Source organism: Microcaecilia unicolor, chromosome 9 (genome assembly GCF_901765095.1).
Source record: "Microcaecilia unicolor chromosome 9, aMicUni1.1, whole genome shotgun sequence".
Lineage (NCBI taxonomy): Eukaryota > Metazoa > Chordata > Amphibia > Gymnophiona > Siphonopidae > Microcaecilia > Microcaecilia unicolor.
The window spans coordinates 45,467,221-45,494,770 of record NC_044039.1 but is presented as its reverse complement, the minus strand read 5'-3'; the positions used below and the strand labels follow the sequence as shown (position 1 = coordinate 45,494,770).

Here is a 27,550-nt window from a genome sequence, read left to right as displayed (position 1 = left end):
GAAAGTAGCAGCTTTGAACAGCATGGACTCCGGAGGACGAAAAGAACTTTAAAAGACCTCGGCTCGGCTGGCGGGGGTTGGGATCCCCCGCCAGCCGAAGGAATATTTTTAAAGGCAGCGGCAGGAGGAAGCAGACTTCGGCTGGGGTCCCCTGCCAGCAAAGGTAGGTGACGGCGGCGACGGCAGTGGTGGTGGTGGGGGGGGGGAACGGCGGGGGGGGGGGGGGCTATAATGTGCCCCCTCACTCTGGCCTTGGCCCCCCCCTACCGCCGCATTTCAGATACGCCTCTGCCTAAAGAATATTGATGACCTGGTAGATTAAACAAATAGATTAATAGCACGTCATTTCAGAGTATAGATGCAGTTTGTATGATACAGAGAATATAGATGATCTACAAGAACTAAACAATAAGCATAAGGAGAAAACATTTGGATATCAAGTGAGAGGTGTTGCGTTGTATTACAGTTCCTAATATGGGTCATTGCGGTATGCCTTGTTGAAGAGATAGGTCTTCAGTGATTTGCGAAAGTCGATTAGATTGTGAATTATTTTCAGATCCATTGGCAATGCGTTCCACTGCTGTGTGCTTATATGGGAGAAGCTAGATGCATGTGTTAGTTTGTATTTTAGTCCTCTACAACTGGGGAAGTGAAGATTCAGAAGTGTACGTGTTGATCGTTTAGCATTTCTGGATGGCAAGTCAATCAGGTCTGTCATATAGGCCGGAGCATCTCCGTGGATGATTTTGTGAACCAGGGTGCAGACCTTAAACGTAATACGTTCTTTGAGTGGAAGCCAGTGTAACTTTTCTCTTAGGGGTTTAGTGCTCTCATATTTTGTTTTGCCGAATATGAGTCTGGCAGCTGTGTTTTGGGCTGTTTGAAGTTTCTTGAATACTTTTCCAGTTCCTACAGTAGAGGTGGTAGAGAACTCTGGATTTCACATAATTATTAAGGTGTCATCAGCATAGAGCATAATTTTGTGCTCCCCTCTTCCTATCTGAACTTGTTCAGTCTGCAAATTTAGTCTGATATGTGCCACTAGGTGTTCAATCACCAATGCAAAAAGCATGTGGGAAAGTGGGCAGCCCTGCCTTGTACCTCTATACAATCAGAATTAATGGAACTGTACCCCATTGGCCTGGATCCATGTTTTAAAATTGTCTTCCATCCCTATGGCTTTCAACAGGGCGAGTAGGAACTTCCACTCCATCCTGTTAAAAGCTTTTTTCGCATCTAAAGCTAAGTAAAGTCCCTTCTTCTTAACGTGCAACCAATGAAAAACATTAATTACCTATCTCACATTGTCTGATATCAAATGCCCCTTCACAAACCCGTTTGGTCTGGGTGGATAATCTTGGGCAACACATCCTCTAGCCTAATAGCCAAATTTGAGCAGGGCAATCAGCCTGTAGCACTCACATTTTTCTACCGTCTTACCCATGTTCGAGTCATACAAGAATGAATTGATCAATCTGAATGGCAAGACTTTTCCTAGAGAAATAGCATATGAAGAAGACGAACACTGCATCAGTGAAAGGGGGTAATATAGTAAATATTGTTATTTAGTTTTATTTTGTAAGCTGGACCTAGTGATCGAGGAGGAGGCAGAAGTATATATATATATATATATATATATATATATATATATATATATATATATGTAGGAAATGAAAATTACTAATCAGTGTGATTCTGCCTATGAGAAAATGATTGTCAATCTGTTATTTCAAGTGGGAATTTTATCATCAGCCTTATGTTTGTATGACAAATTCTTGTCAATTATATTTGTGAGTTGGCATGTTACATTTCATGAGGTAACAGTATTTGCCAAAATGACTGTAGATGGTCGTCTTCTATTACTCTCACCCAACACAAGAAGGCAATACTGGGCTCCATTTAATATCCTATAGAGATTACATACATTGGTAAAATATTTCAGATATCATTTATCTGTTTTCTTTACTCATTATGCTTATTTACTTTTAAGATTCGGGCAACAGTGAAAAAACTAGCAGTATCTCCACAATGGACAAACTATGGTCTTCGGATATTTGGCTATTTACATCCCTTCACTGATGGTAAGAATATCATATTAACTACATATATATTTGTTTTTCAAAGTGAAAGTGTTTGTCCAAGTTTTCAAAGGGAAAGTAGGCAAAGACCATGGGTAAAAATATGGGTGGACTTTGTACCAATACTAACAGCTGAAAATGTATATGGTTTGATTTACTAAATTTAATTTCAGGAATGGCCAAAGGATATCAGACGCCTCCAGGACCTCTGAAGATCCTACCACCCTCCACCCAAATGTGGCCAGTGTCTCTCCTCCTCCCTCTACCACTCACTCCCCCTGTGACCAGCATCTTCCCTCCCCTGCTCCCAGCCAGCATCCAACCTCTCCCCCCTTTCAGTCTGTTGCCGTCCCCGTAATATCCTCCCATGCTGGCCCTGAGGTGGCGGCAAAGGAGGATTTAGGGCAGAGGAAAAAAAAGTTATGAGCTTATCACAGATTTTCAGCACTAGGGAGACAATTCTATAACTGGGTGCCTCCTTTTAGAAGATCTGATGCCAGCTTATTATAGAATACTAGCGTAATCTGGCATCAGCACGCCTTACATTTACCCATGCACATTTACACCAGACCTGGTATAACTGCAGGTGTCTAAATGCAGCAGCAGCATATGTAACTTACTTTGGTCCCCTTTTAACAAGCTGTGGCAAAAAGGGGCCGGTGCTGGCTTCGGCACGTGTTTTACATGAGCACCAAGGCCCTCTTTTACCACAGCTGGTAAAAGGGAAGTCTCGCCTCCCTGCTTGAAATGGCTGTGCAGCAAGTAAAGCACTTGCCCTGCGGCCATTTCGGGGAAGGGAGCCTTTACAGCCACCCATTGAGGTGGCAGAAAGGGCCCCTGCATTAACCCGGCGGTAACTGAGCAGCGTGCATCACTGCTTGATTATCGCTGGGTAATCTCTGGCCCTACAAAAATAAATTAATTTTTGTAGCACCGGAAATGACGGCACGCTAGGGGTGGGAAGTACTGCTGGTCTGCTGCGGTAGCCCGGTGGTACTTCCTGTATAGCGAGTGATAAGCGCAAATTGGGCTTACCGCCGCTTAGTAAAAGGAGCCCTATATTCTGTAAGTTTCATGAATAAGTGGAAGCACTGCCTATGCGTCTTCCATGCACCAGATGAGAGGAAAGTGGGAATGAGAACCAGGATATCCAAAGACAGGACCACAGAAGAAATTAAGTGAAGCAAGGTTTATTGAAAAACAAAATGACTCGACACAACGTTGTGTTTCGGCTGAAAGGCCTACATCAGGAGTTTATGGATAAAAACCAATATATAAAAATGAAATACAAACGACAAAATAAATTATAAACACATCGGATTCAACAGTAATGTGTAGTGTAAGTGTATGTATTATGTTTTAACATACATAACATAGATGCAACACACAATTGTGTTTTATAAATAAAATAACATGATGAAAGTGCAATATAAAAGAATCAGTTCTACATGAATGTAAAAATGCTAGTAATATTCCATAAATAAAACATGACACATCTTAACCAAACATATAAAAAAATGTATATTCAAAATATATTAAAAAAGAAAATTATTGTAAAGGGAATGAATTGTTATGGAATGAAAAAATAATAATAAAAAAATACATAAAAAGATGAAAATAAAACAATAAAATTAAATTAAAAAAAATGAAATTAAAAAATGAAAATATTATTTTAGATCAACATGGAGTGTGACCTTGATGAATTGAGTGGTAAGAAATTGAACATAAACTTATATGTGTTTGACCAAATTGAGTGGAGTCTGGATAACCTTGTAATGAAAAACACCTAGACCAACATGTGTGAGAAAAGATAATGTGGTGAAAAAAATCGAAAGATATGTGTGTCACAAAGCAAATAAAATCTTAGGGAGACTGACCTGTATGTTTGATTACAAATGAAAGTCCAGAAGTAGCAACAATAGATTTTAATGGTCTAAACAGAAACATAATTACTGAAAAATCTAACATAAGGTAATAGTATACTGGTGTAAATGTAGAACATAAGAAGAGCTAATCAAAGCTACCTCATATGAAGACCACAGTGGGAGCAACAAAAAAGTCAGTGGAATAATTACATATTGGAGTGACGAAAAAATGTGAACAGGAGAGCTATGATAATATAGAGCGAAAACCATTAAGAGGGGCATAATCGAACGGGGCGCCCAACTTTTCCTGAGGACGTCCTCGCAGGACGTCCCGGCGAAGGGGCGGGGAAACCCGTATTATCGAAACAAGATGGGTGTCCATCTTTCGTTTTGATAATGTGGTCGGGGACGCCCAAATCTCAACATTTAGGTTGACCTTAGAGATGGTGGTCACCAGTTTTCGACGATAATGGAAACCGAGGAAGCCCATCTGAGAAACGACCAGATCCCCTTGATTTGTTGATAATACGTTTTATCAACAAACTCTTGTACTGGTGTATAAAATATTTTCAGAATACCCCTATATGTATTGTTAAAAGTGGATGCATCAGAATTGGACCCGTGTAAAACACTAACAGTGCTTATAATACAGGTTTATTGAGGATTGGTGCAAACAAATATCAAAGGAATGGACGGAAATCAGTTTCATTGTTGAGACCATGTGGGCTGAGTGTATTTAAATCAAAGATCAATTTCTGTTCTTCTTGTAGCAAGAGTTTGTCAAAGTCGCCACCTCTCCAATTTTTAGTAAAGGTCTTGAGCACAATAAAACGTAAATCTGCTACAGTATGGTTAGCTGTATGCCAGTGTTGGACTAGAGGTGCAGATTCTACTTTTCTCTTGATACAGCTTCTGTGCTCTATGATACGCATTTTAATGGCTCTGATGGTTTTTCCCACGTATAGGAGAGGACATGGGCATTGAATGATATAGATAACAGATGCAGTATTGCAGTCAGATGTATGTTTTAAACAAAATATTTTTCTCATGATTGGATGGGTAAATACAGTGGACTCAAGACACAGATTACATACACTAGAGTGTCCACATTTCCTGTGGCCTAAATGTGGGATACTTGAAGAAATTCTGGTTTCTGGTAGAGTGGAAGGAACCAAATGCTCTTTAAGATTTGTTTCTAGAGTATGCAGGGACCAATGTTTTATTCTTAAAGCACTCAAGTCCTTCTAAAATGTGCCATTGTCTTCGGATGGAACGTGAAATGTGTTTTGCCAAAAAAGAATACTTAAGTGTACAGACTGGGAGGGGGGAGTGGCAGGATGGCATCCTGAAGCTCCTCCACTAACAGTTCTATCGTAGGCTGGAATTTCTACTTACTTTTTCCACTTAAGATGCCACATACTAAGAGAACGGGAACAGAGAAGGGACAACCATCAATGGCCCTTGTATTGTCCCCAATCCAGCAAACATTGGACCGATATGTGCAGAGTTGCCCACAAGAGACCGGCTTTGCGAGTCCCGTGTTGAATGCCGACGGAGGAGCGTCGACAATCCTGGGCATAGATACCACCTTGTCGCCGCCGGATCTGAATCCCCTTCCATGTCCTGTGAAGTCTAGAGCGGAGTTAAGAGTTCATGCTGAAACGGAAGGCGTTTACAGCAGTGACCAGTTCAAAGGTTCTCCCTCTGGAATCACAGAGAATACCAACTTGGAGAAAGATACTCCTATGGAGGTGGCGTTGGCGACTATTTGGAAAGCAGTCCAGGATTTAACGACCGTTGTTACTAAATCGACTCAGGAAATCTCTTCAATAGTGAGTAAATTGGAAAATATATCTGAAACTTTGGAGAAAGTTAAAATTGATACAGCTAATCAAGTTCTTCAGGAGGATGTAAAACTCACAGTAGATGTTTTAGTAAAAGATAAGATAGCAATACATTGGAAAATAGAACAAATAGAGAGCTATAATAGGCGGTTAACATTGAGACTCTTGAATTTTCCAAAATCATCAGTTCTGACACATATGATTTCTTTAAAAAAATACCTACTAGAAATATTGAAAATTTCTTCAACAGATATGCCTCCATGTAATAAAATTTATTATTTGCCAGTTCCTGTTTTCGAAGCGAGGAGAATCTTCTGACTTAGTTAATTTAGCGAATTTGCCTCAAACACAAGGAACTGAACTTGGGATTCAAAATCTATCCGCTTTCTTGGAAGATTCAATGACAGAAATATCTACTTGAGGAACACTGATAGTATCTTTTGTTTTTGAGCAGGACCTGAATTTGGTGATGAAATTATATTTAAAAAATTATTCAACTTTATTTTGCGGTCTAAAAATATGGATTTATCCTGGTGTGTCTAAAACTACACAAGATAGAAAGAAGCAGTTCTTGACTCTTAGAGAGGAGACAAGAGCATTAGGAGCAACATTTATGCTATCTTATCCTTGTAAATGTTTGGTACGGTTCCTGGGAATTAAATGTTTTCTTTGAACCAAACCAATTACGGGTTTTCCCTAGCCAGCCGAGAGGAACATCTGATATCAGATAAAGAATACGTGGGAAAGTGGACTAGGCCAGTTTCTGCTGATAAATTTTTCTTTTTGTCAATGTAATCTCCTTAAGTTTGCTAAATCCACTTCCCTGATCTTCTTTTTTTGAGGTCTAAGGAAGAGTGGGGAAAAATTTACAACCTGGTTGTATAATCATCTTTAAATTTTTTCTTGAAATTAATTTCTCTGTATTACTTAACAAACTTTTTATTTGTTTGTAAAATTCAAATTCTATAAATAAACAAAAAGTATACAGACTATGTCAGGAGCCTTCTTTTCTCGAGTGGACTTCAATAGGCTTTCACGCTCTTGGGACAAAGCTTTAGTATATCAGCTGGTGATGTGCCTCTGAGGGTATCCTCTTGTTGCAAATCTATCGCCCATAGATTTCGCCTGTTGATTGAATTCTTCAAAGTCCGTGCAAATTCGTTGTAGGCGAAGAAACTGGCAAAGCGGAAGGTTACTTTTGAGTTTGGGATTGTGATAGCTGGAATAGTGCAAAAAGGTGTTCCAATCCTTTGGCTTCTTGTAAATCGTGGTCCTAAAAAAATACTCGTTCTTGGTGATTACTAAGTCCAAAAAATGAATTTCATTGTTATCAAACTCCATCTTAAATCTTAGATTGGGTCTGTTGTGTTGAGCCACTGGAAGAAGGAAATTCAAGTTTCTTCAGTCCCTTGCCACAGGATAAAAATGTCATCTATATAACAGCGGTAAATCTTGATATGTTGAATGAAAGGGTGAGTTGCAAGATGTTGATTCTCAAAGTTACCGACATATAGGTTTGCCAAATCAGGAGCCATGCTGGAACCTATAGCCATCCCCTTGATTTGTTGATAATATGTTTTATCAAATCTGAAATAGTTTTTTATAAATGCAATAGTGGCACATATCAAAATTAGATGATTGAGAATCCTCTTATGTATAGACCTGCCTTGTGAGTTTTTTTCAATCATCTATATGGCCTCTAATTGTGGGATATTGGTGTATAATGACTCGATGTCCATGGTGACCAGAATAGTATCTGATAAAGGATCATCAAACTCTTGCGAAATGTTAATCTATCGTTGCTACTTCTGGACTTTCATTTGTTATCAAACATACAGGTCAGTCTCCCTAAGATTTTATTTGCTTTGTGACACACATATCTTTCGATTTTTTTCACCACGTTATCTTTTCTCACACGTGTTGATCTAGATGTTTTTCATTACAAGGTTATCCAGACTCCACTCAATTTGGTCAAACACATATAAGTTTATGTTCAATTTCTTACCACGCAATTCATCAAGGTCATACTCCATGTTGATCTAAAATAATATTTTCATTTTTAATTTAATTTTATTGTTTTATTTTCATCTTTTTATTTATTTTTTAAATTATTATTAATTATTTTTGCATTCCATTATAACAATTCATTCCCATTACAATGATTTTCTTTTTTAATATATTTTGAATATACATTTTTTTATATGTTTGGTTAAGATGTGTCATGTTTTATTTATGGAATATTACTAGCATATTTACATTCATGTAGAACTGATTCTTTTATATTGCACTTTCATCATGTTTTTTTCTTGTTTTATTTATAAAACACTTACAATTGTGTGTTGCATCTATGTTATTGTAATATATGGTAAGATATATTAAATGTTTTTTTCCTGGGGCTCTGTGGGGGGCTGTTCCAGGGTTTTGGTGGATGGTGCTGGCTGGATAAGGTTTAAATTTAGTTTGGGAATCGTTAATAGAGTTAAGTGAAGAAAGTGTGAGATGTTTCTTAAATATGGTTTGTTTTTTTTACAAAAGAATAACCCATGATTAGGTGGGGTTTGTACTATAAAATGTTTCTTGCTGTTTTGGGTACAGGTTAGGTTAAAATTGACTTTAAAATTCTATATATAGTAGGTTTTGCATTAACTTCTATGGGGGGAAGGGGAAGCAACCTGGAGATTCAGTTAGGACAGCCAAGATTCTAAAACATAAGAAAAAAACCTGTCTTTTTCTGACATGGTGATTGGTTGAGGGAAGTCAGGTATTCCTCTAGGGGGGGTGAGTTGCTAGGGAGACTGCTGAGCTGGAGAAGAGAGCAGGCTGAGCACGGAAAGTGAGAGAAAAAACCGTTTGCTGGGTGTGTGAAATTTAAGAGAAAAAGTATAGATTTTATGGGTTTAAAGTGAAATAAGTGATTGGAAAAGCAATTAAGACCCAGGCTTATGTGTGCAATTTGAAAGAGGGTACTTTGTTACTGAAAGTGAGCTGAGGAGTATGAATGGTGTTCCAGTGATAGCACTGAATTTCAAGAGATGAATAGTGATTTACCATTTTAGGGTGAGAGAAGCTGTGATTTGTGGTGGGAATTGTACTAAATGAGAAAGCCTATAAGGGTGTCAGGAAAAAGGGTGTAAGGATTTAAAGTGTGACTGAGGGGAGGTTGAAGGTGAATTTGATATTTGGAAAAAAACTTTTAGGCTGTGTCTATGGGAAAGGTGTGTTGTTTGTGAGAGTTCTGAGTTCAGTACAGGGTTTGGGATCAGGCTGCAGGTTAAGGAATATATAGCACTGCTTCTTTTTGAGTGTGCTGTATTTTCAAAATAGATCTGACAGCTATAAAGAGAAATTTTATGTTTTTATGTGAAGTCTGTGAGATGGAATGTTGAATCACCATTTGAATATGGAATGGGTTACTGTGTGAAATCCCTGAATGCAGTATAAGAGCCTTCAGCAGCATTATAGAATGTATTTGGTTTTGATTAGAGAGTGTGGCCACAGTATTGAGAACTGATTAAATGTCACCAGAGAGGAGTCAGTGCCTGGTCTAGCACAGGGAGTTCAGGGTTTTGCCTCCATTTATTTTCTTTATAAGTGAGGTTTAGGAAGAAGAAATCGGTGAATTATCCTCTGCAGGATTTCCGGCTGAGCTCCAAGAAAGAAATAACCAAATCAATTCAAACACAACTAAGTGACATTTGCAAAGGGTGTTGAAAGACATCGTTTTTTTTATTGGTTTACAACATTTTAAGGGAAAACTAAAGAACAGAACAACATCAAATATAAAAAAATCCATGTTTTCCTGACTTGCCTAAGTGTTCTGAGTTCAAGTGAGATCCCTGCACAAACATCCATAATACCCATCTACTATGTTACTATCCACCTTATAATTGAAAGAGAAAAATGCCTAGATTTCGACCCAAATCGGGAGATAGACGTTTATCTCACAAAAACGAATAAATCGGTATAATGGAAAGCCGATTTTGGACGTTTTCAACTGCACTCCATCGCGGAAGAGTACAAAGTTGACGGGGGGGGGGGGGGGGACCAGTGCACTATGACTCCTGGCCCCTCCCATGAACAAATGCCTTGGATTTATTCGTTTTTGAGCTGGGCGCTTTCATTTTCCATTATCACTGAAAAACAAAAACGCCCAGCTCACAAATTGTACAAATCACTGGTACTTAGTCATCTGGACTATTGTAACTCACTCTACGCCGGTTGTAAAGAGCAAATACTCAAAAAACTCCAGACAGCCCAGAACACGGCAGCCAGACTTATATTCGGCAAACCAAAATACGAAAGCGCAACACCCCTCCGCGAAAAACTACACTGGTTCCCACTCAAAGAACGCATCACGTTCAAACTCTGTACCTTAGTCCATAAAATCATCCATGGAAACGCCCCAGCCTACATGTCGGATCTAATAGAACTACCACCCAGAAATGCAAAAAAATCCTCCCGCACATTCCTCAATCTTCATCCTCCTAAATGCAAAGGCTTGAAATACAGATCGATGCATGCATCAACCTTTTCTTACACAAGTACACAGCTCTGGAACTCACTACCACGTAACCTGAAATCGGTCTACGAAGTGACCACTTTCCACAAATCCCTGAAGACTTATCTCTTCGACAAAATATATCATAAGGTACAACATGCATACCTCGACCTTCTTCTAGATTTTCTAGATATCCAGGAATGTTATGTCTTTTGCTCCCATACCTTCTTGTACCTAATGCCTTTGACTCTAACACTATTATGTATTTCACCATCATGTAACCAAAACTTCTGCTAAAACAAATGTATACTCTTTTCTATTCCCAATATTATGTATTTCACCATCATGTACCCAAAACTTGCTGTAAATCCAAATGTACATTCTTTTCTATTTCCAATATCCACGATGAATTGTAAGCCATATTGAACCTGCAAAAAGGTGGGATAATGTGGGATACAAATGTAATAATAATAATAATAATATCCTGGTTCTCATTCCCACTTTCCTCTCATCTTGAGCTTCTCCGTGGGACCTCTTGAGTTCTCCACGCACGTGGATTCTCTTCAGATCTTCCATGCACCACCCATATGAACTCCCCTTGTATTTATGCACTATGGGAGTCTTTTACCAAGTGGCTGTAAGCCCAACACGGGCTTACCACTCGCTAAACCAGAAGTACCACCGGGCTATGTGTACTGCTATGGATTTACAGCCTGTCTCACTGACACAGACTACTCAATAATTACTGTGGATTCTTTTGGATTCATATTAGGTAGATGAGACTTTTATTAGAGGTGCCAAAATCTACAATGATTAAGATATATACAATGATTAGCTATATACACACAATGATTAGCTATATAAACAATCATTACATGACTGGTCTCTACATCTAAGCAATGCTAAGAGTTCTTAGACCAGGAAAAGAAGCAATAATACACTATCCAGCTCATAATTGAAAGTGAAAGACGCCTATATTTCGACCCAAATCGGGAGATGGGCATCTTTCTCCCGTGGGCGCCCAAATCGGTATAATTGAAAGCCAATTTTGGGTGTTTCCAACTGCAATCCGTCGCGGAAACGGGTAAAGTTGACGGGGGGGTGTCGGAGGCGTGGTGAAGGCGGGACTGGGGCGTGGTTATCGGCCAAGGAGAGATGGGCGGCTTTAGCTGATAATCGAATAAAAAGGCGTTTTTAGCGCGATTGTGGGTCACTTTTTTTGGACCCTTTTTTTTCACGAACAAGTCCCAAAAAAGTGCCCCAACTGCTCAGATGACCACTGGAGGGAATCGGGGATGACCTCCCTGGTCTCCCCCAGTGGTCACTAACTCCCTCCCACCAAAAAACCCCCACTTTATAAACTTTTTTTTTCCAGCCTCTATGCCAGCCTCAAATGCCGTACCCACCTCCATGACAGCAGAATGTGTTCTATCCTCTGACAGCCTTTCCCTGTTTCTGATGTGACTCTCGGGTGAGTGTGACACCTTTTCTGTTATGCGCACTGCAGAGTCACATCAGCAGTGCATTGTGGTGGGTGTAGGATATTGGGCTCCGTGATTCCACTAGCTTGTGTTAAATGCTCACGATGTTGGTAGGCTGTACTCCCATGGTGCTTTTCCCCCTGCTTACTGGGTCAGAGTGTGCCCTGTTTTCTTTCCGGTAGTCCATGAGGTAGTGGCCATTTTTGTAAGCCAGTTTTAGATCCCTTTCATGTTTTAGCCATGTTACAGAACCTAGTTCTTACCTTGAATATTGCTGAAAGAGGGCATTGTACAGCATTCTGCCAGCTCTGACCTACTGCTAATCTCAGTACCAGGGAGACTCGTTGCCAGTGGGGCACAACCTCTGATCTGCAGTTAACTGTGAGTAAATGTGCTTATTCCAATAAAGGACGTTTTCGGAGAGATTAGTCTTCAGGTGTCAACTGGTGTGCCAAAGTTATATAGCAGCAACAAGTCCTAGAGGCCTGCATGTATGCAGGTCCCTGGAGCACTTTTAGTGGGTACCGCAGTGCACTTCAGGCATGTGGACCCAGGCCCATCCTCCCCCTACATGTAACACTTGTGCTGGTAAATGGGAGGCCTCCAAAACCCACTGTACCCACATGTAGGTGCCCCCTTCACCCCTAAGAGCTATGGTAGTGTTGTACATTTGTGGGTAGTGGGTTTTGGGGGAGGGGGGTTGGGTGCTCAGCACCCGTGGTAAGGGATCTATGCATGTGGGAGCTTTTTCTGAAGTCCACCGCACTGACCTCTAGGGTGCCCAGTTGGTGTCCTGGCATATCAGGGGGGCCAGTGTACTACGAATCCTGGCCCCTCCCATGACCAAATGGCTTGGATTAGGACGTTTTTGAGCTGGGCGTTTTTAGTTTCCATTATCGCTAAAAAAAAACAAACGCCCAGCTCAGAAGCGAACAAATCCATGGCATTTGGTCCGTACAAACCGTATTATTTAAAAAAAAAGATGGACGTCCATTTTTTTCGAAAATATGGGCTGTCCCGCCTCTTCACGTACCCGTTTTCGGACATAGACGCCCATGGAGATGGGCGTTCGTGTTCGATTATGCCCCTCCACACATACAACATCACTGGTTAGGAATTTCAGGTCCTTATCTCATCAGCTGGGAGGCCTGTTGCAGCGAAAGCCCAAAGTCTCCTTATGACCAGGAACAAGTCCTATGCGCGATACGTCTACCCACAGATGAGCCTCAAAACTCTGCTGCAACAAGCCCCCCTTTTTATAAGGCTTAGAACTCATATTCAGAGCTAAGGAAAATTACAGAATGTTTTCTCTGTTTAGGTAAACAAGCCATACTGTGGGAACGTGGTCACATGTTTTCCAAGTCCAGGTGGCTAGGCTGAACTACGAAAACAAGCACCATACTCCTCTTCACATACCAAATTAATTAGAGCTGTGTCTTATCGTCTGCATTCCAACTTATTTTTATATTTACAAGGAAAGTTACTTTCTGTCAAAGACAGAAGATTTCAGAGTGTATTATCAGACAAAGCAGAGTTGAAAAGCAATCCTTTACATCTTCCATTACACTATGGCAGCAGCTCAGAGGTAGTTCCCACCTCCAGAGCTTGCTATTTTCCAACACTGTTGGTGTTGGTCTTGTGCACTGCCCAGTTACCACCGGGATTAGCGCGGGAGCCCTTACTGCCACCTCAATGGGTGGCAGTAACTCCCCCCCCCCCCCCCCCCCCCCGAAATAGCCACACAGCAAGTGCTTCACTTGCTACACGGCCATTCTTTTTAAAAAACAGCCTTTTACTTCTGCATTAAAAGGGGGCCTCAGCGCGCATCAAAAACATGCACTGACACCAGTGCAGGCCCCCTTGTGCCGCAACTTAGTAAAAGGATCCTTAGTAAAAGGATCCCTATGCTTCTTATGTACACCTTCATAGAACAGGGGAAATAGGACTTATATACCGCCTTTCTGTGGTTTTTCCAACTGCATTCAAATCAGTTTACATATTATATACAGGTACTTATTTGTACCTGGGACAATGGAGGGTTAAGTGTCTTGCCCAGAGTCACAAGGAGCTGCAGTGGGAATCAAACCCAGTTCCCCAGGATCAGAGTCTGCTGCTCTAACCTCTAGGCTACTCCTCCACTCTACTCCTCCAGTGTAATACCATCCTTTAGGTACATATTTTATGATAATATTCGAAAGTCTATCTTTATTGTGGTAGGTCCCGCAATTTGGAACATGCTCCTCAACTATCTTTGCTTTAAATCTTCCTTTACAAATATACTTTTAGGGATGCATTTGATTTAGAATAAGCATTTACTCCTCTCTTCATAATGAGGGCTGGAGTGCTGGGCAGGGCAGGACTTGCCCCAAACACGCCCCATTTCCGGGGGAAAAAGAAACCCCCCCAGAAATGGCTTGAGCGGCGATAACCCAGTAGTAATCAGGCATCACCACACGCTGCCCCGTTACCGCTGGGTTAGCTCGGGAGCCCTTATTACTACCTCTGTGGTAAAAAGGGCCCTGGTGCACGGGAAAAATGGCCTCTGCCACCAGTGTAGGGCCCCTTTTCCTGCAACTTGGTAAAAGGACCCCTCAATGAATATGGTTAAAATATAAAAACATTGCTCATTCTTACATTTGAAAAGTGAACTTAAGCAGGGAGCAAAATCAACATGTGTAGCATTGGTAGTAGGGGTAAAATTGACACACAGCAATTTGGGGGAAAAATAATTGGGAATTTAGAACATCAAAAGAAACCCTGGAAGACTCTATGGTCTATTGGGATATTATGGGGCTAATTTTTGAAACAGAAAAACATCCAAAAAGCGGCACAAAGTGACAGATGGACTTTTTCTGCCAAAACATCAACATCACTATTTTCGAAACACATTTTTAAGACATTTTTTTATTCAGTGCAACCAAATCACAAGGAGGCATGTCGGGGGTATGTTGGGGACAGGATTTGGGTGTTCCCAAAACTTGGAAGTCTTTCTGCCATAATGGAATAAAGCAAAAACATCTTGGGCTAAAAGTTAGACGTTTTGGTCTAGACCTATTTCAATCACAGCTAAGTCACAAAAAGGTGCCCTAAATGACCAAATAACCGCCGGAGGGATTAAGGCATAAATCCCTCCTTAATGTCCCAGTAGTCACTGACCCCCTTCCACCCTCCAAAGATGTGAAAGAAACAGTTCATACCAGCCTCTATGACAGTTTCAGATGTTATGGCTAGTCCTATTAGAGCAGCAAGCAGGTCCCTGGAGTAGCCTAGTGGTCATTGCAGTGCACTTTAGAAAAGGGGACCCAGGCCCATATCCCGCTCTAAATGGTACACTTGTGGTGAAAAGTGTAAGCCCCCTAAAACCCACCAAAAACCTACTGTTTCTTCATATTGGTGACACCTGCAGCGACAAGGACTATTATAGTGATGTACAGTACGGTACAATAGGTTTTTAGTGAGTTTTGGAGGGATCCCCATACAATATAAGGGGGTAACAGATGTGTACCTGGGACCTTTTATGTGAAATACACTGCAGTGCCCCCTATGGTGCCCACTGATCTGCTGGGATGTCTGTGGCCAGTCAACTAAGAACGCTGTCCCCCACCCCCCAATATATCTCAACTGCTTGTTTTTGTGTGTTTTTGCCTTAGACTTTTTTTCCCCTGGTAATGATCACAAAAGAAAAACGTACTGAGCACAAATCATCTAGAAAATGGCCATTAATGAAATGAAAAGGAAAACATTTTTTCTGGTTTAAAAATTGCTATGTTCGCCACTTGATTTTTGGACATTTTCAGCAAAACATCCAAAGTTAGATTTAGACATCATATCAAAAATGTCCCTCTATATGTAGGAAGATGAAGTGGCTCCCGTATTTTTGAGGAAAGGTTCAGGTAGGAAGGAGTTCAGTTGATTTAATGGGGCATTGTCAGAAAAAAGGAAGTGCAGGAAGCTTGATAGGGTATGACATAAGTACCAAACAGAGATAAATAAGAATATATGGAGGAAAACAGTAAATGAATATAAAATAAGGATTAGACAAGCCAAATACCCAGTGTACCTGAATGTAACTCACCTTGAGCTACTACTGAAAAAGGTATGTGCAAAATCCAAATAAATAAATGAGAAAACTTTAATATTCCTTCAGTATTAAGAAACTGTGGGGTCCTTTTACAAAGGTGCGCTGAAAAATGGCTTGCGGTATTGTAGGCACGGGTTTTGGGCGCAAGCTGATCCATTTTTTAGCGCGCCTTTACAAAAAGCCTCTTTTTTTGCCAAAAATGGACATGTTGCAAATTCAAAATTGCCGCGCATCCATTTTGGGTCTGAGACCTTACTGCCAGCCATAGATGTAGCGCCAAAATTGAAATTACCGCAAGGGCCACGCGGTAACTGGGAGATAACTCCAATTTAGCACGCGTTCGTCACGCATAGCGGGGCATAATCGAATGGCGGTCCCGAACCGTATTATCGAAAAAGATGGCCGGCCATCTTTCGTTTCGATAATACAGTTGGGGCCGACCAAATGTCAGAGATGGCCGGGTTTGAGATGGCCGGCATCGGTTTTCGCCGATAATGGAAACCGAGGCCGGCCATCTCAAACCCAGCCAAATTCAAGGTATTTGTTTGTGGGAGGGGCTAGCATTTGTAGTGCACTGGTCCCCCTGACATGCCAGACACCAACCAGGTGCCCTAGGGGGCACTTCTAAAAATAATTTAAAAAAAAAATAGCTCCCAGGTGCATAGTTCCCTTACCTTGGGTGCTGAGCCCCCCAAATCCCCACCAACACCCACTTCCCACAACTCTACACCGTTACCATAGTCCTTATGGGTGAATGGGGGCACCTACATGAGGGTACAGTGGGGTTTTTGTTTGGGGGGGGTTGGAGGGCTCCCATTTACCACCACAAGTGTAACAGGTAGGGGGGTATGGGCCTGGGTCCACCTTCCTGAAGTACACTGCACCTACTAAAAACTGCTCCAGGGACCTGCATACTGCTGTCATGGAGCTGGGTATGACATTTGAGGCTGGCAAAAAAATGTTTTTTACTTTTTTGGGGGGTGGGAGGGGGTTGGTGACCACTGGGGGAGTAAGGTGAGGTGATCCCCGATTCCCTACGGTGGTCCTCTGGTCAATTGGGGCACTTTTTTGAGGCATGGTCGTAAAAATAAATGGACCAAGTGAAGCCAGCAAAATGCTCGTCAAAGCCGGCCATCTTTTTTCCATTATTGGCCGAAGCCGGCCATCTCATAAGCACGCCCCCGTCCCGCCTCCCATACCCTTCGGAAGCGCCCCCTTTAACTTTGGCCAGCTATGCGATGAAAAGCAGTTGGAGCCGGCCAAAATCGGCTTTCCATTATACCGATTTCGCCGGCTTCAGGAGATGGCCGGCCATCTCCCGATTTGTGTTGGAAAATGGCCGGCGATCTCCTTCGAAAATAAGCTGGATAGGCACCTACGCGGCTTAGTAAAAGGGGCCCTGTATATGTTAGTGAATAAATTATCAAATCCTAGGGAACTGCTTTCAGTTAAGGAAGCTTCTCCCTCAGCGGAAGATTTGGCATTTTATTTTGAGGATAAGATCTCAAAATATGAATTTCCTTACTGCTTTTTGAACAGTTTGATATTTTAAATGCAAAACTGAAAATTAAAAAATGTAAGCATGAAAGGGATATAAACCACACAGAGGTTTGTCTGACCTATGATTAAACAGGATGCCCATTGAGTGCTAATATTGTCTGTGCTTAGTCACTGAGCACCAGGGGCTTCTGACGTCTTTTCCTCCTAATTTTTAATTATCATTAAAGTACCACATAAGTGTTAGAACAAGATTAGCACAGGCTTTTGTTAGAGATATTCATTTATCACTGTGCAACAGTTTATGTATGAAGACAGCTAATTATAGACTAGTAGCCTCCATACCTTGATGAAGGGGCTAGTGGCATTGCAACTTACAAACTGTTTTGGAGCATCATAACATCTTGAATGAATCTCAGTCAGGCTTTGGAAGTGGGTATGGTACAAAAACAGTATCGGCCAAACTACTGTCTGTAGTTAGGCAGGAAATTAGCATTGGTAAATGAGTTCTTTGTATTCAATTTGACTTGTCCAGTGCATTTGATCCGGTGGATTATGACATCTTGCTGGGCTTGTTGAAATATTATGGTATTGGAGGAATGGTGCTTAATTGGTTCAGGGTTTTTTTTGATGAGTAGATCTTACCAGGTGAAAATGGCAGGGGCATTGTCTTCAGCCTGAACACCAAAATATGGAGTTCCTCAAGGCTCACCCATCTCACCTATATTATTTAACATCATTATGGCATCTCTGGGAAAGAAACTGTCCATTATGGGTTTCATCTGTTGATATATGTGGATGATATCACAATATACATTCTTTTCGAGGTGATATTCGGGATATAGTTTCAGAGGTGAAGAAAGGATTACACTCCCTGGAATTATGGGCCTCAATTTTTAAATTGAAGTTGAACAAGGAAAAAACTAAGGGGCCCTTTTACAGAGCAGAAATAAGCCCAACATGAGCTTACCACTTGCTCTTCCGGGACTACTGCCGGCGGTAGTCCCACTCCGAGTGCACGCTATTTACAGGGGGAAAAAGAAAACCAGTGGTAACCTGGTGGTAATCAGGCATTGCTGCGCGCTGCCCGGTTACTGCTGGGTTAGTGTGGGAGCCCTTATCACCACCCTTCCTCTTCAGATCAGAATTTCTGAGTTACCTTTGAAAGCTAATCAAAAATGTATTAAGTTAGTTTAATAAAAAAGGTATCATCTTATTTTCTTGTCTCTGTTTTCTTTTATTTCTATTTATTAGGTTATTATGGACACTCAGATATATGAGAAAAAACTTTACTCCTGATGCATTCCATTTAACTGTTCAAACAATGGTATTGACGAACATTGATTATATAACATCATTTATATGGGCTTTTTTGAAGAAACTTCAAACAATATTAAATACAGTGGCGCAAATGATATACAAAGTTTTGAAGTTTGAAAGGGTCACTACTTTATTTTTGAAACTACATTGGTTGCCTGTGGAATCTCATTTAATTTTTACTACTACTACATATCATTTCTATAGCACTATTAGACATATGCAGCGCTGTACACTATACATGTAAGAGACAGTCCCTGCGCGACAGAGCTTACAGTCTAATCAAGACAAACAGGACAAGCAAGGATCGGCCTCTAGTTATATGTTGCAACTTACTAATATATCTGCCAAAAATTCTGATCCAGCTTCTAGAGATTTCCTAGTTTTAAATTATCCAAATCCAAGGCAAATTATTTATAAAACAATTTTTTCAGCAATGTTCTTCTATTAAGCTGTTAGATGGCGAAATGAACTTCCCCAACTGACAAGATGTCATACTAGTTATATCCAACTTTGTAAGCTGTTAATAACTTAAGGATTCTTTATTAAACCACGGTAGCATTTTTAGCTTACAGTAGAAATCAGCTGACGGTAGACGCTGATATGCCTGTCGGAATATAATGGGCGTCCTGGCGTTTACCACCAGCTGATTTCTACAGCGACCTAAAAACGCTACTGCAGCTTAGTAAAAAAAATCCCTAACTTATTTAAGAGATGTATTGCTTTAAAATAAGTATTTTAGAATTTCGTTGTTTTAGACCACATTTAGCAATTAGCTATGGTGTAAGGGCCTACTTGTGTCAAATCGGCATTACTGCCTGGCTAGTGCATGCGCCTGGTGGTAATTCTGAGTTTGGTACATGCCAAAAAGCCACAGTAGAAAATAATTTTATATTTTCTACTGCAGGGGCGTTCCTGGCAGTAATTGGCAGTTGGTGCATGCTGGACAGTTACTGCTTGGGTAACGCGTGAACTTTTACTGTTAAGGGTTCAGGCTATAAATAGGCACGCACTGGTTTTAATTTTGCCATACACCCATTTCCTGGCCCAACCCCCTCCCCCCCCCCCCCCCCCCCCCCCCCCACTTTTTCCAGATGCATTAGAGAAATGGTCCAGCACGCGTCCAATACATACACTCATACTACCACAGGCCACTTTTTGGTGCACCTTTGTAAAAGGGCCCCATAGTTATTGTTATTGCTGGGTAATGCTCAGTCTCTTAATTTTTGTAAGCCACACTAAACTCTTGAGGCGAGTGTGGGATATAAATGTCCTAATGTAATAATTACTCAGAGACATATATTTATATAATAACAAATAATAAAACTTAGTCTTTCTTTGTGTCTTTATAATAGAAAAGGTTTCTACAGACCAAAAAAATGAAATATACAACTTTCATCTTAATATATGTATATATTTCAAGATGTATGGCTATTGTGTGATCTGTGATAATGTTAGAAACAGATAATAAGAGCCATGAATATTTATTAATTGTAGTGTGAATCATGAATGTGAAATAATACAGCTGTGTATTTATGAAAGTTGTACGTGTGATATTCAATAAAACAAAGCTGACCGTGCATAAGAAGGATAAAACAGGGCCGCCGAGAGGGGGGGGGGGGCAAGTTTTTCCCCGGGCCCGGCGCCATGGTCTGTCTCTCTCCTGCTCCTGACAGGACCCAGGTGACTGTATCCCAACAGGAGCAGGAGACAGAAAACTCCAGCGCTGGGCCCCCCTTAGAGGCTGGGGAGGAGCAGACACAGGGCTTTGGGCCTCTGATTTGGCTGGCGGGGGTCCACAAGCCCCACCAGCAGAAGCCTTCCTCCAGTGCTGTTCTCCATTGCATTGCCTGCCCTGTGGCTGCTTTCCCTTCACATTGCGCATGCGTGATTTGAGGGGAAAAGCAGTTGCAGGGCAGGCAGGGCAGAGCGCTGGAGGAACAACGAAGGCTTCTGCTAGTGAGGCTTGGAGACCCCTGCCAGCCAAGGTATGTGGAGCTGCGGCGGAGGCAGGGAGATGGGACAAAATGTGCTCCCCCCCAAATTTTTGTAGTCTGGCTATGCAGTGGTCCGGGAGTGGGGCCCAGCAATGGTGGCCCTGCCCCGGGCCCGGCTCACTCTCTCAGCGGCCCTGGGATAAAAGATATATTTTAGAACACTAAAAATATTTATTGTGAAAGTGTTTACTGCCAAGTCTGGAAACTTTAACCAACATATATATTAGAAGAACAAGCGGAAATTGCCTTAAATAAATAAAATAGTTTGTACGGTATCACTAAAGAAAAGTATAAAAGGACTAATATCAAACAGAATTCCAAAATAATAAAGCTAAATATAAAATCACAAACTTGGTGCTGCGGAGTAGCTCTGTTCTTTCGCAGTCCAAAAAAGCACTACCCATCTGAACAAGCCAATTAATAATGTGCTCAGCGCTCCAAAAACAGTTCGAACTGCTTATATCAGTGATGAATAAGGGAATGAGTATGAGAATTGGAGAAGTCACGTGAAAATACTTTGATCATTAAATAATCCTCAAAAATAAAACAAATTGTAAAAACATGGGCTTACTTATAAGCTTTGATATATATGCGAAATGGAGAGACTCTGGACCCAGCACTGTAAAACTTTAAATGGGAAGCAATTTGGCTCCCTTTTTTTGACCAACTGTGCCAGTGATCTAAACTAAAATGCCCCCCCCCCTTTTTTTTTTCTTTCTTTTTTCCCTTCTCTCTTTTACTTAATTTTTTGTTATATTTGTACCCCATGCTTTCCCACTCATGGCAGGCTCAAGGCGGCTTACATGGGGCAATGGAGGGTTAAGTGACTTGCCCAGAGTCACAAGGAGCTGGGAATTGAACTCAGTTCCTCAGGACCAAAGTCCACCACCCTACCCACTAGGCCACTGGGTGGGTTGGGAGGGAATTTGGGGAATAATGTCGCTAAAAGATACATAAAACTTGAAGTTAATTAGGTTTACGTTCTTTATTAGAGGATATGTTTACTTGGCTATTACTTTAGCTCTATTGGAAGCTTTTTCTTTTGAAACTGCAAATAACAAGTGACAATCAGACAATGGCACAAACTCTCTAAATTTTGAATAAAGACTTCTTTCAATTTAAAAAAAAAACCCATGGGCTTACTTAACACTGCAGAATGTCTGCTGTCCAAATGAATGCCTATAAACTAAATAAAAAGCACAACTAATGAGTAGGAAATGGAATTGTCAATTTATGAAATTATATATGATATATAGAGGCATATTTTCAAAGCACTTAGCCTTCCAAAGTTCCATAGAAACCTATGGAACTTTGGAAGGCTAAGTGCTTTGAAAATATGCCTCTTAGGGAAAAAGTTGGGCATATGTGGGATAGATGAGTACTTATTAATCTCTGATTTTTCTTTATAGGGGAGTTCCAGTTTGCCATAGGCTCAGATGATAATGCTGAATTCTGGCTCAGTACCAATGAGAATGTCCACAATCTGCAGCTCCTGGCCAGTGTTGGCTCAGTAAGCTTCATAGTATTTTTAATAACCAAGACTTTGGTTCAAGATTTGTTTCACATTACCCATCTTTCTGAAGCATCAGCTTGAAATGGTACCTTATCTCTGGAACGCCATTCCATCTCACAAAAGAGCAAACCTTACCTTCCCGGCTTTCAGTTGTAGACTAAAAACCTGTAGTCAGATATTCAAAGGGGGTTGGTTGTGTATTAGCTGTCAGATAACTCCATTATCCATATATTTAAAAAAATTATATGGATAATATTGGTCCGTTTATATCTCTATACAGTCCGATATTATCCATATTATTATAGCCTGAGTTGGGGCACAACAGAGGCAGCCCCAATATCAATTTAGTTTAGGCTTAATGAATAGCAGGCCTAAACTAAATGGATAATGCCGGTGTGGTCACTGTACTACACATATATTCAGAGGCATGGAATATACATAGTCATTGATGCTGCTGGTTAACTTACAGTGACCGCACCAACTGAAAATTCACCCCATGGTCCTTTGCCTAAGAGTATCTTCTGACAGAGGTTGCCTGGATAAGAAATTTGGCAGTTGCTTTGGCCTGCTATCATTAATTTTGGTGCATTAACAAGAGGTGGTCCATTCCTGCATTACTTTCTTCCTGATTCTTCCATGACTGTAACTTATCCCCCCTCCCCCCTTTTTTCTCATAACTCTAACCTGGTTTCCATGATTTTAACCTCTGATTCTTTGTACCTGCTTTGTAGCTATAAACCACATTGATGTGCCTTTTGGAATGCAGTCTAGCAAGCATATTAAACTAAATTTAAAGGACTAGAGAAGGTGCATGATAAAAGGATAAATTAGCAGAAGCACAATTGTCATCTTTTGGATTCCACTAGGCTTCAAATGGAAGACTTAGTTCCAATGGAGGCGTACTAGTACCCTGCTTGTAACAGGAATTGGATTGAAATTAAGAGACACAGACTCAGTCACTTCTTTTATGGGGTTTCTATAGAAGAGAAATAATGATGATATGGTTTTACACTTGCCCTTATGGACACCCCCTCCTGCAGCAAACTGTGCCTCTGAACTCCAGCTAGCTTCCCCTAAAAATGTACTGCTTGGCACTAGGAGTAATTTTCTAAAGAAACAACAAAAGCCCCCCAAAATGGTACTAGGTTAGGTTAGATTATTTGGAAGTGTATTTTCAAAGCACTTACACGTACAAAGTTACATTGTAACTTAACTTTGTAAGTGTAAGTATGAGCCCCTTAGTCATTTTGTCCCAATTCTTTGGTTTTCATTATTGTGAGATGGGATTGGGTAAATAATAGTTACACTGATGCTGGCCTGTCTGAACACCTTCTCATCCCTTGTATGCCCACAGCACACTCACACTCAGAGTGTCTGCATCTCCTATTATTCAGTCTCTCTCAAACCATTCTTGTCCTCAGCAGCCTCTTTCAACCTATCTTCATTGACAGTAGATTCTTTCTCTCTCAACAGACTAATCTCTAGCAATCTGTCTTTTCATTTTCCCTGTCCTCATCACAGCACTTTTTCTGTGTCTCTCAGCCTCCCTTATCACCAGAAACCTTTATTTTAGTCCTCTCGCAAACACCCTATTGCCAACAATCTTTCCCTTACTCTTCCTTCCTTCATCCATAGTACTGTAGTCTCTGTCTCTGTCTCTCTCTCTCTCTCTCTGTCCCCTTCTCTCAAACTCCCTCATCTCTAGCAGTCTTTCTCTTACTAAGGCTCCAGGCACTTCACCAACAGCCAGCGTCCTGAGCCCATATGATAATAAAACACTTCTCTTTGGTTTGCATAGGCTGCTGACAGCATCACAAAACTCTGGATTGGTGATCTGACATGACTTGGCAGAAATGGAAGGAATTTTAGATATCACTTAGTGATGACACATATTAGTCTGCGGCCCTTGGCCAAAGATTGTCACTACAGTAGTTGGACTAAATGCAGCATAAAAATTGGGGGGTAGGGTAATGCCAGTGCCAGCCAGTGAAGGCTCATGGTGTCATAGTCAAATGGAGGCCAGTCCTATCAAGCTGGAAGCCCAAAAGAGGAGAAGAAAAACTTATTGGCCAAAAAAAGAAAAGACAAATATAGAATATAATATATACAGTACAATAATACAATACAACAGAATTTATATTCCTCTATATATTAAGGATAAATGCGGATTACAATTTAAGTAAAATCTAGACCAACAGTAGGAAAATACAAAAAATACAAAATTTTATATGTCAAACTATTTCAGTACATTAACTGAACACAAAATTACATTAAATAAATGGAAAATAAATAAGCCTTTAACAACTTAAGAAATCGTAAATAGGATTATACTAGTCTCAACTCCAAAGGAAGGGAGTTCCAACATTGTACTGAACAAAACCATAACTATGATAGGACTTATACTTCACATGCTTTACAGATGGAAACTGCAACAAGAAATGGTCCTTGGATCTAAGAGAACGAACTGTTGTTCCCACAGTGAATAGCTCCACCAAATAATCTGGAACAAAACCATAAAATAATTTACATTGAGCTTCAATAGGAAGCCAATGGAGAGATCGTAACAAAGTAGTAACATGATCGTATTTATGTCTTCCACAAATCAATTTTGCGGCCATATTCTGCAAAATTTGCAAATGTTTTAAAGATGACTGAGAACATTCAATATAAAGTGCATTACAATAATCAAGCTGAGAGAGCACCAGCGCCTGAAACACTACCTGAAAATAGGTTTTACTCATCAAACATTTAATACGCTGGAGCTCTCAACCTGAAAAACACTTTCCTGATTAACTGAAAGTTGAGCCTTCATAGTTAAATGAGGACCAGAAGAATCCCCAGTATATTTAGTGACGGTTCCAAAGAAAAGTTTGAACCTGACTGTTCAGAATTGAACTAGAGAGAATCCTAGTAGGGGCAAATAGACAGAACATCTTAGTCTTATCAGTATTTAATTTAAACTTATAACGTGAAGCCCATTATTCCATAGTCTCCAAATAAATAGCTATTTGATTAATGCTATCTTCAACTGCTTTAGCTAATGGAAACAGAATCGTTATATCATCTGTATACAACAATACAATGCAATATTGTCATTAAAACATTAAACAAAATAGGGGACAAAGTGGAGCCCTGTGAAGCCACCACTGTAGAACTCCAAGGCTGAGATTTTGTTTGCTCTTTGCTCTTTTAAGACACTATAAAACCTATTTCCTTAAAAAAAAGCCTTTAAACCATCGTATTATATCTCCTACAATTTCTAAATTTCCCAAAACATCTAATAAAATAACATGGCTTACCAAGTCAAAAGCAAAATTCTTAACAGTACAAATATGATAGAATATAAAACCTAGTCATGACTACATTGTATAAGGTAATTGAAACAACATGGACCGTGTTGCCAAAGTATGTTATCTTTCCACAGACAGGGGAAGAATGGACTGCTCCTGGAGAGTTTGGAAAATTCCAGAGCCAGGTTTCAAAGCCTGTCAGGTAAGTTGAAACACCATAGGGAAAGAAAAATGTGCACCTTTTACAAACCATGTAGGCATGATGGGGTGGAAGCCCTTGCATAAATGGGTAGGAAACCATGAATTATTGTACATACAAATTCATCAGGAACTCTTCATCCAGATAAGCTGACTAGTTTTGACTACAGGATAATTCGTTCTCTAAGCAATTTCATAATTTGTTCTGTCACTTGTATGACACCGCAACCTTGATATTACCTCCATTATATAAAGGCTGGATTAACATTACATAGGGTCCTAGGCAATTTATAAGCTTAACATGATATCATATTGTGGGGATTCCCATGGCCTGACATGGACAAGGTGTGACAATATAAATTATGTGTGAGGCATCCATGTTGGATGCCAGAATCAAGAGCAGGAAAAACCATGCACTCCAATTGCCTTCTCCATCCTCACATCCACAGTCTGCTGTCAGTCACTAGGGATACCTGACTCATGCACCTATTGGCTAAAGACTGGGTGATGGCATTTTTAGGAAATAATGGTAAAACCAGATTAAGAGACTTAGCAGAGGGCCCCCAAAATTTGTGCCTAGCTTGCCTGTGCCTTAACCCAATCCTGTATTGCTCCATGGTGCAACTGCATCTTGAGTATTGCATTCAGTTCTAAGTCACTGTATCTCAAAAAAGATATAGTGGAATTAGAAAAGGTTCAAAGAAGAGTGACCAAAATGATAAAGGGGATGGAACTCCTTTCATATGAGAAAAGGCTAAAGAAGTTAGGGCTCTTCAGCTTGAAAAAGAGACGGATGAGGGGAGATATGATTCAGGTCTACAAAATCCTGAGTGGTGCAGAACGAGTAGAAGTAAATAGATTTTTTACTCATTCCAAAAGTACAAAGACTAGGGGACACTCAAGGAAGTTACATTGAAATACTTTTAAAACAAATAGGAGGAAATATTTTTTTACTCAATGAATAGTTAAGCTCTGGAACTCTTTGCCAGAGGATGTGGTAACAGTGATTAGCGTATCTGGGTTTTAAAAAGTTTTGGACAGATTCCTGGAGGAAAAGTCCATAGTCTGCTATTGAGACAGATATGGGGAAGCAATTGCTTGCCCTGAGATTTGTAGCATGGAATGTTGCCACAATTTGGCTTTCTGCCAGGTACTTGCGACCTGGCTTGGCCCTGTTGGAAACAGGATACTGGGCTAGATGGACCATTGGTCTGACCCAGTATGGCTACTCTTAAGTTCTTATGATTATATAGAATTTTCCAAACTATTGTTCTAAGCAACCTCATTCTGTATTTGTAGAGCTTACAAGTGGATGTTACCTAATGAGACAGTAGAATTATTACTGGTGATTTTTTTTTACTGCCTTGAACTTTTAATTACTAATTTTACTGCTTTTTAATTACTTATTTTGACTTAATTCCTATCTCATTTTATATCCGTGAGTAAGGCAGTGATAGCCACCCCTTGAAATAAGTTTTTATTCTAACTAGAAAGTCAAACGTTTCTTCTGAAAAAAAATACTAGTCAAATTAGGAATATTTAGCTTTAATGAGAAATAATTGCATATAAATACTTGAAAGATAAATGCATGAACCAGAAAACATGGGTATCATCACAGACCGTATTTTAGAGACTCAACAACTGTTCTATTAATCCAGCTTTGTTTAAAGTCCAGTTTAGGAGAAAGCAAGTATGTTAGCCCTTATTACAGTTTACAGTGTTGTGAGCTTGCCTTGGGTATTTTTAAACTGGAAATGCGGTATCAAATAAAATTTGATGTTGATGATGAAATGATTGATTCATGCTACATTAGTCAGATTAAATCCACCACTGTGATCCAAACCAACAGTTTTACAGATCCACTTCAGCCCTTTCTGTGTCTGGGTAAACT

The 27,550-nt window shown here is 40.4% G+C and overlaps 1 protein-coding gene across 3 annotated transcripts in view; it reads left to right on the top strand.

Moving 5' to 3' along the window:
* Positions 1 to 27,550, top strand: part of B4GALNT3 (beta-1,4-N-acetyl-galactosaminyltransferase 3) — a 378,744-nt gene that overhangs the window by 293,387 nt on the left and 57,807 nt on the right. For all 3 annotated transcript variants that reach the window (XM_030214008.1, XM_030214010.1, XM_030214009.1), the window contains 3 exons: positions 1,991 to 2,081; positions 22,068 to 22,168; positions 25,596 to 25,663. In XM_030214008.1, the coding sequence (XP_030069868.1) occupies positions 1,991 to 2,081; positions 22,068 to 22,168; positions 25,596 to 25,663 (260 nt within the window). The remainder of the gene's footprint in view (positions 1 to 1,990; positions 2,082 to 22,067; positions 22,169 to 25,595; positions 25,664 to 27,550) is intronic.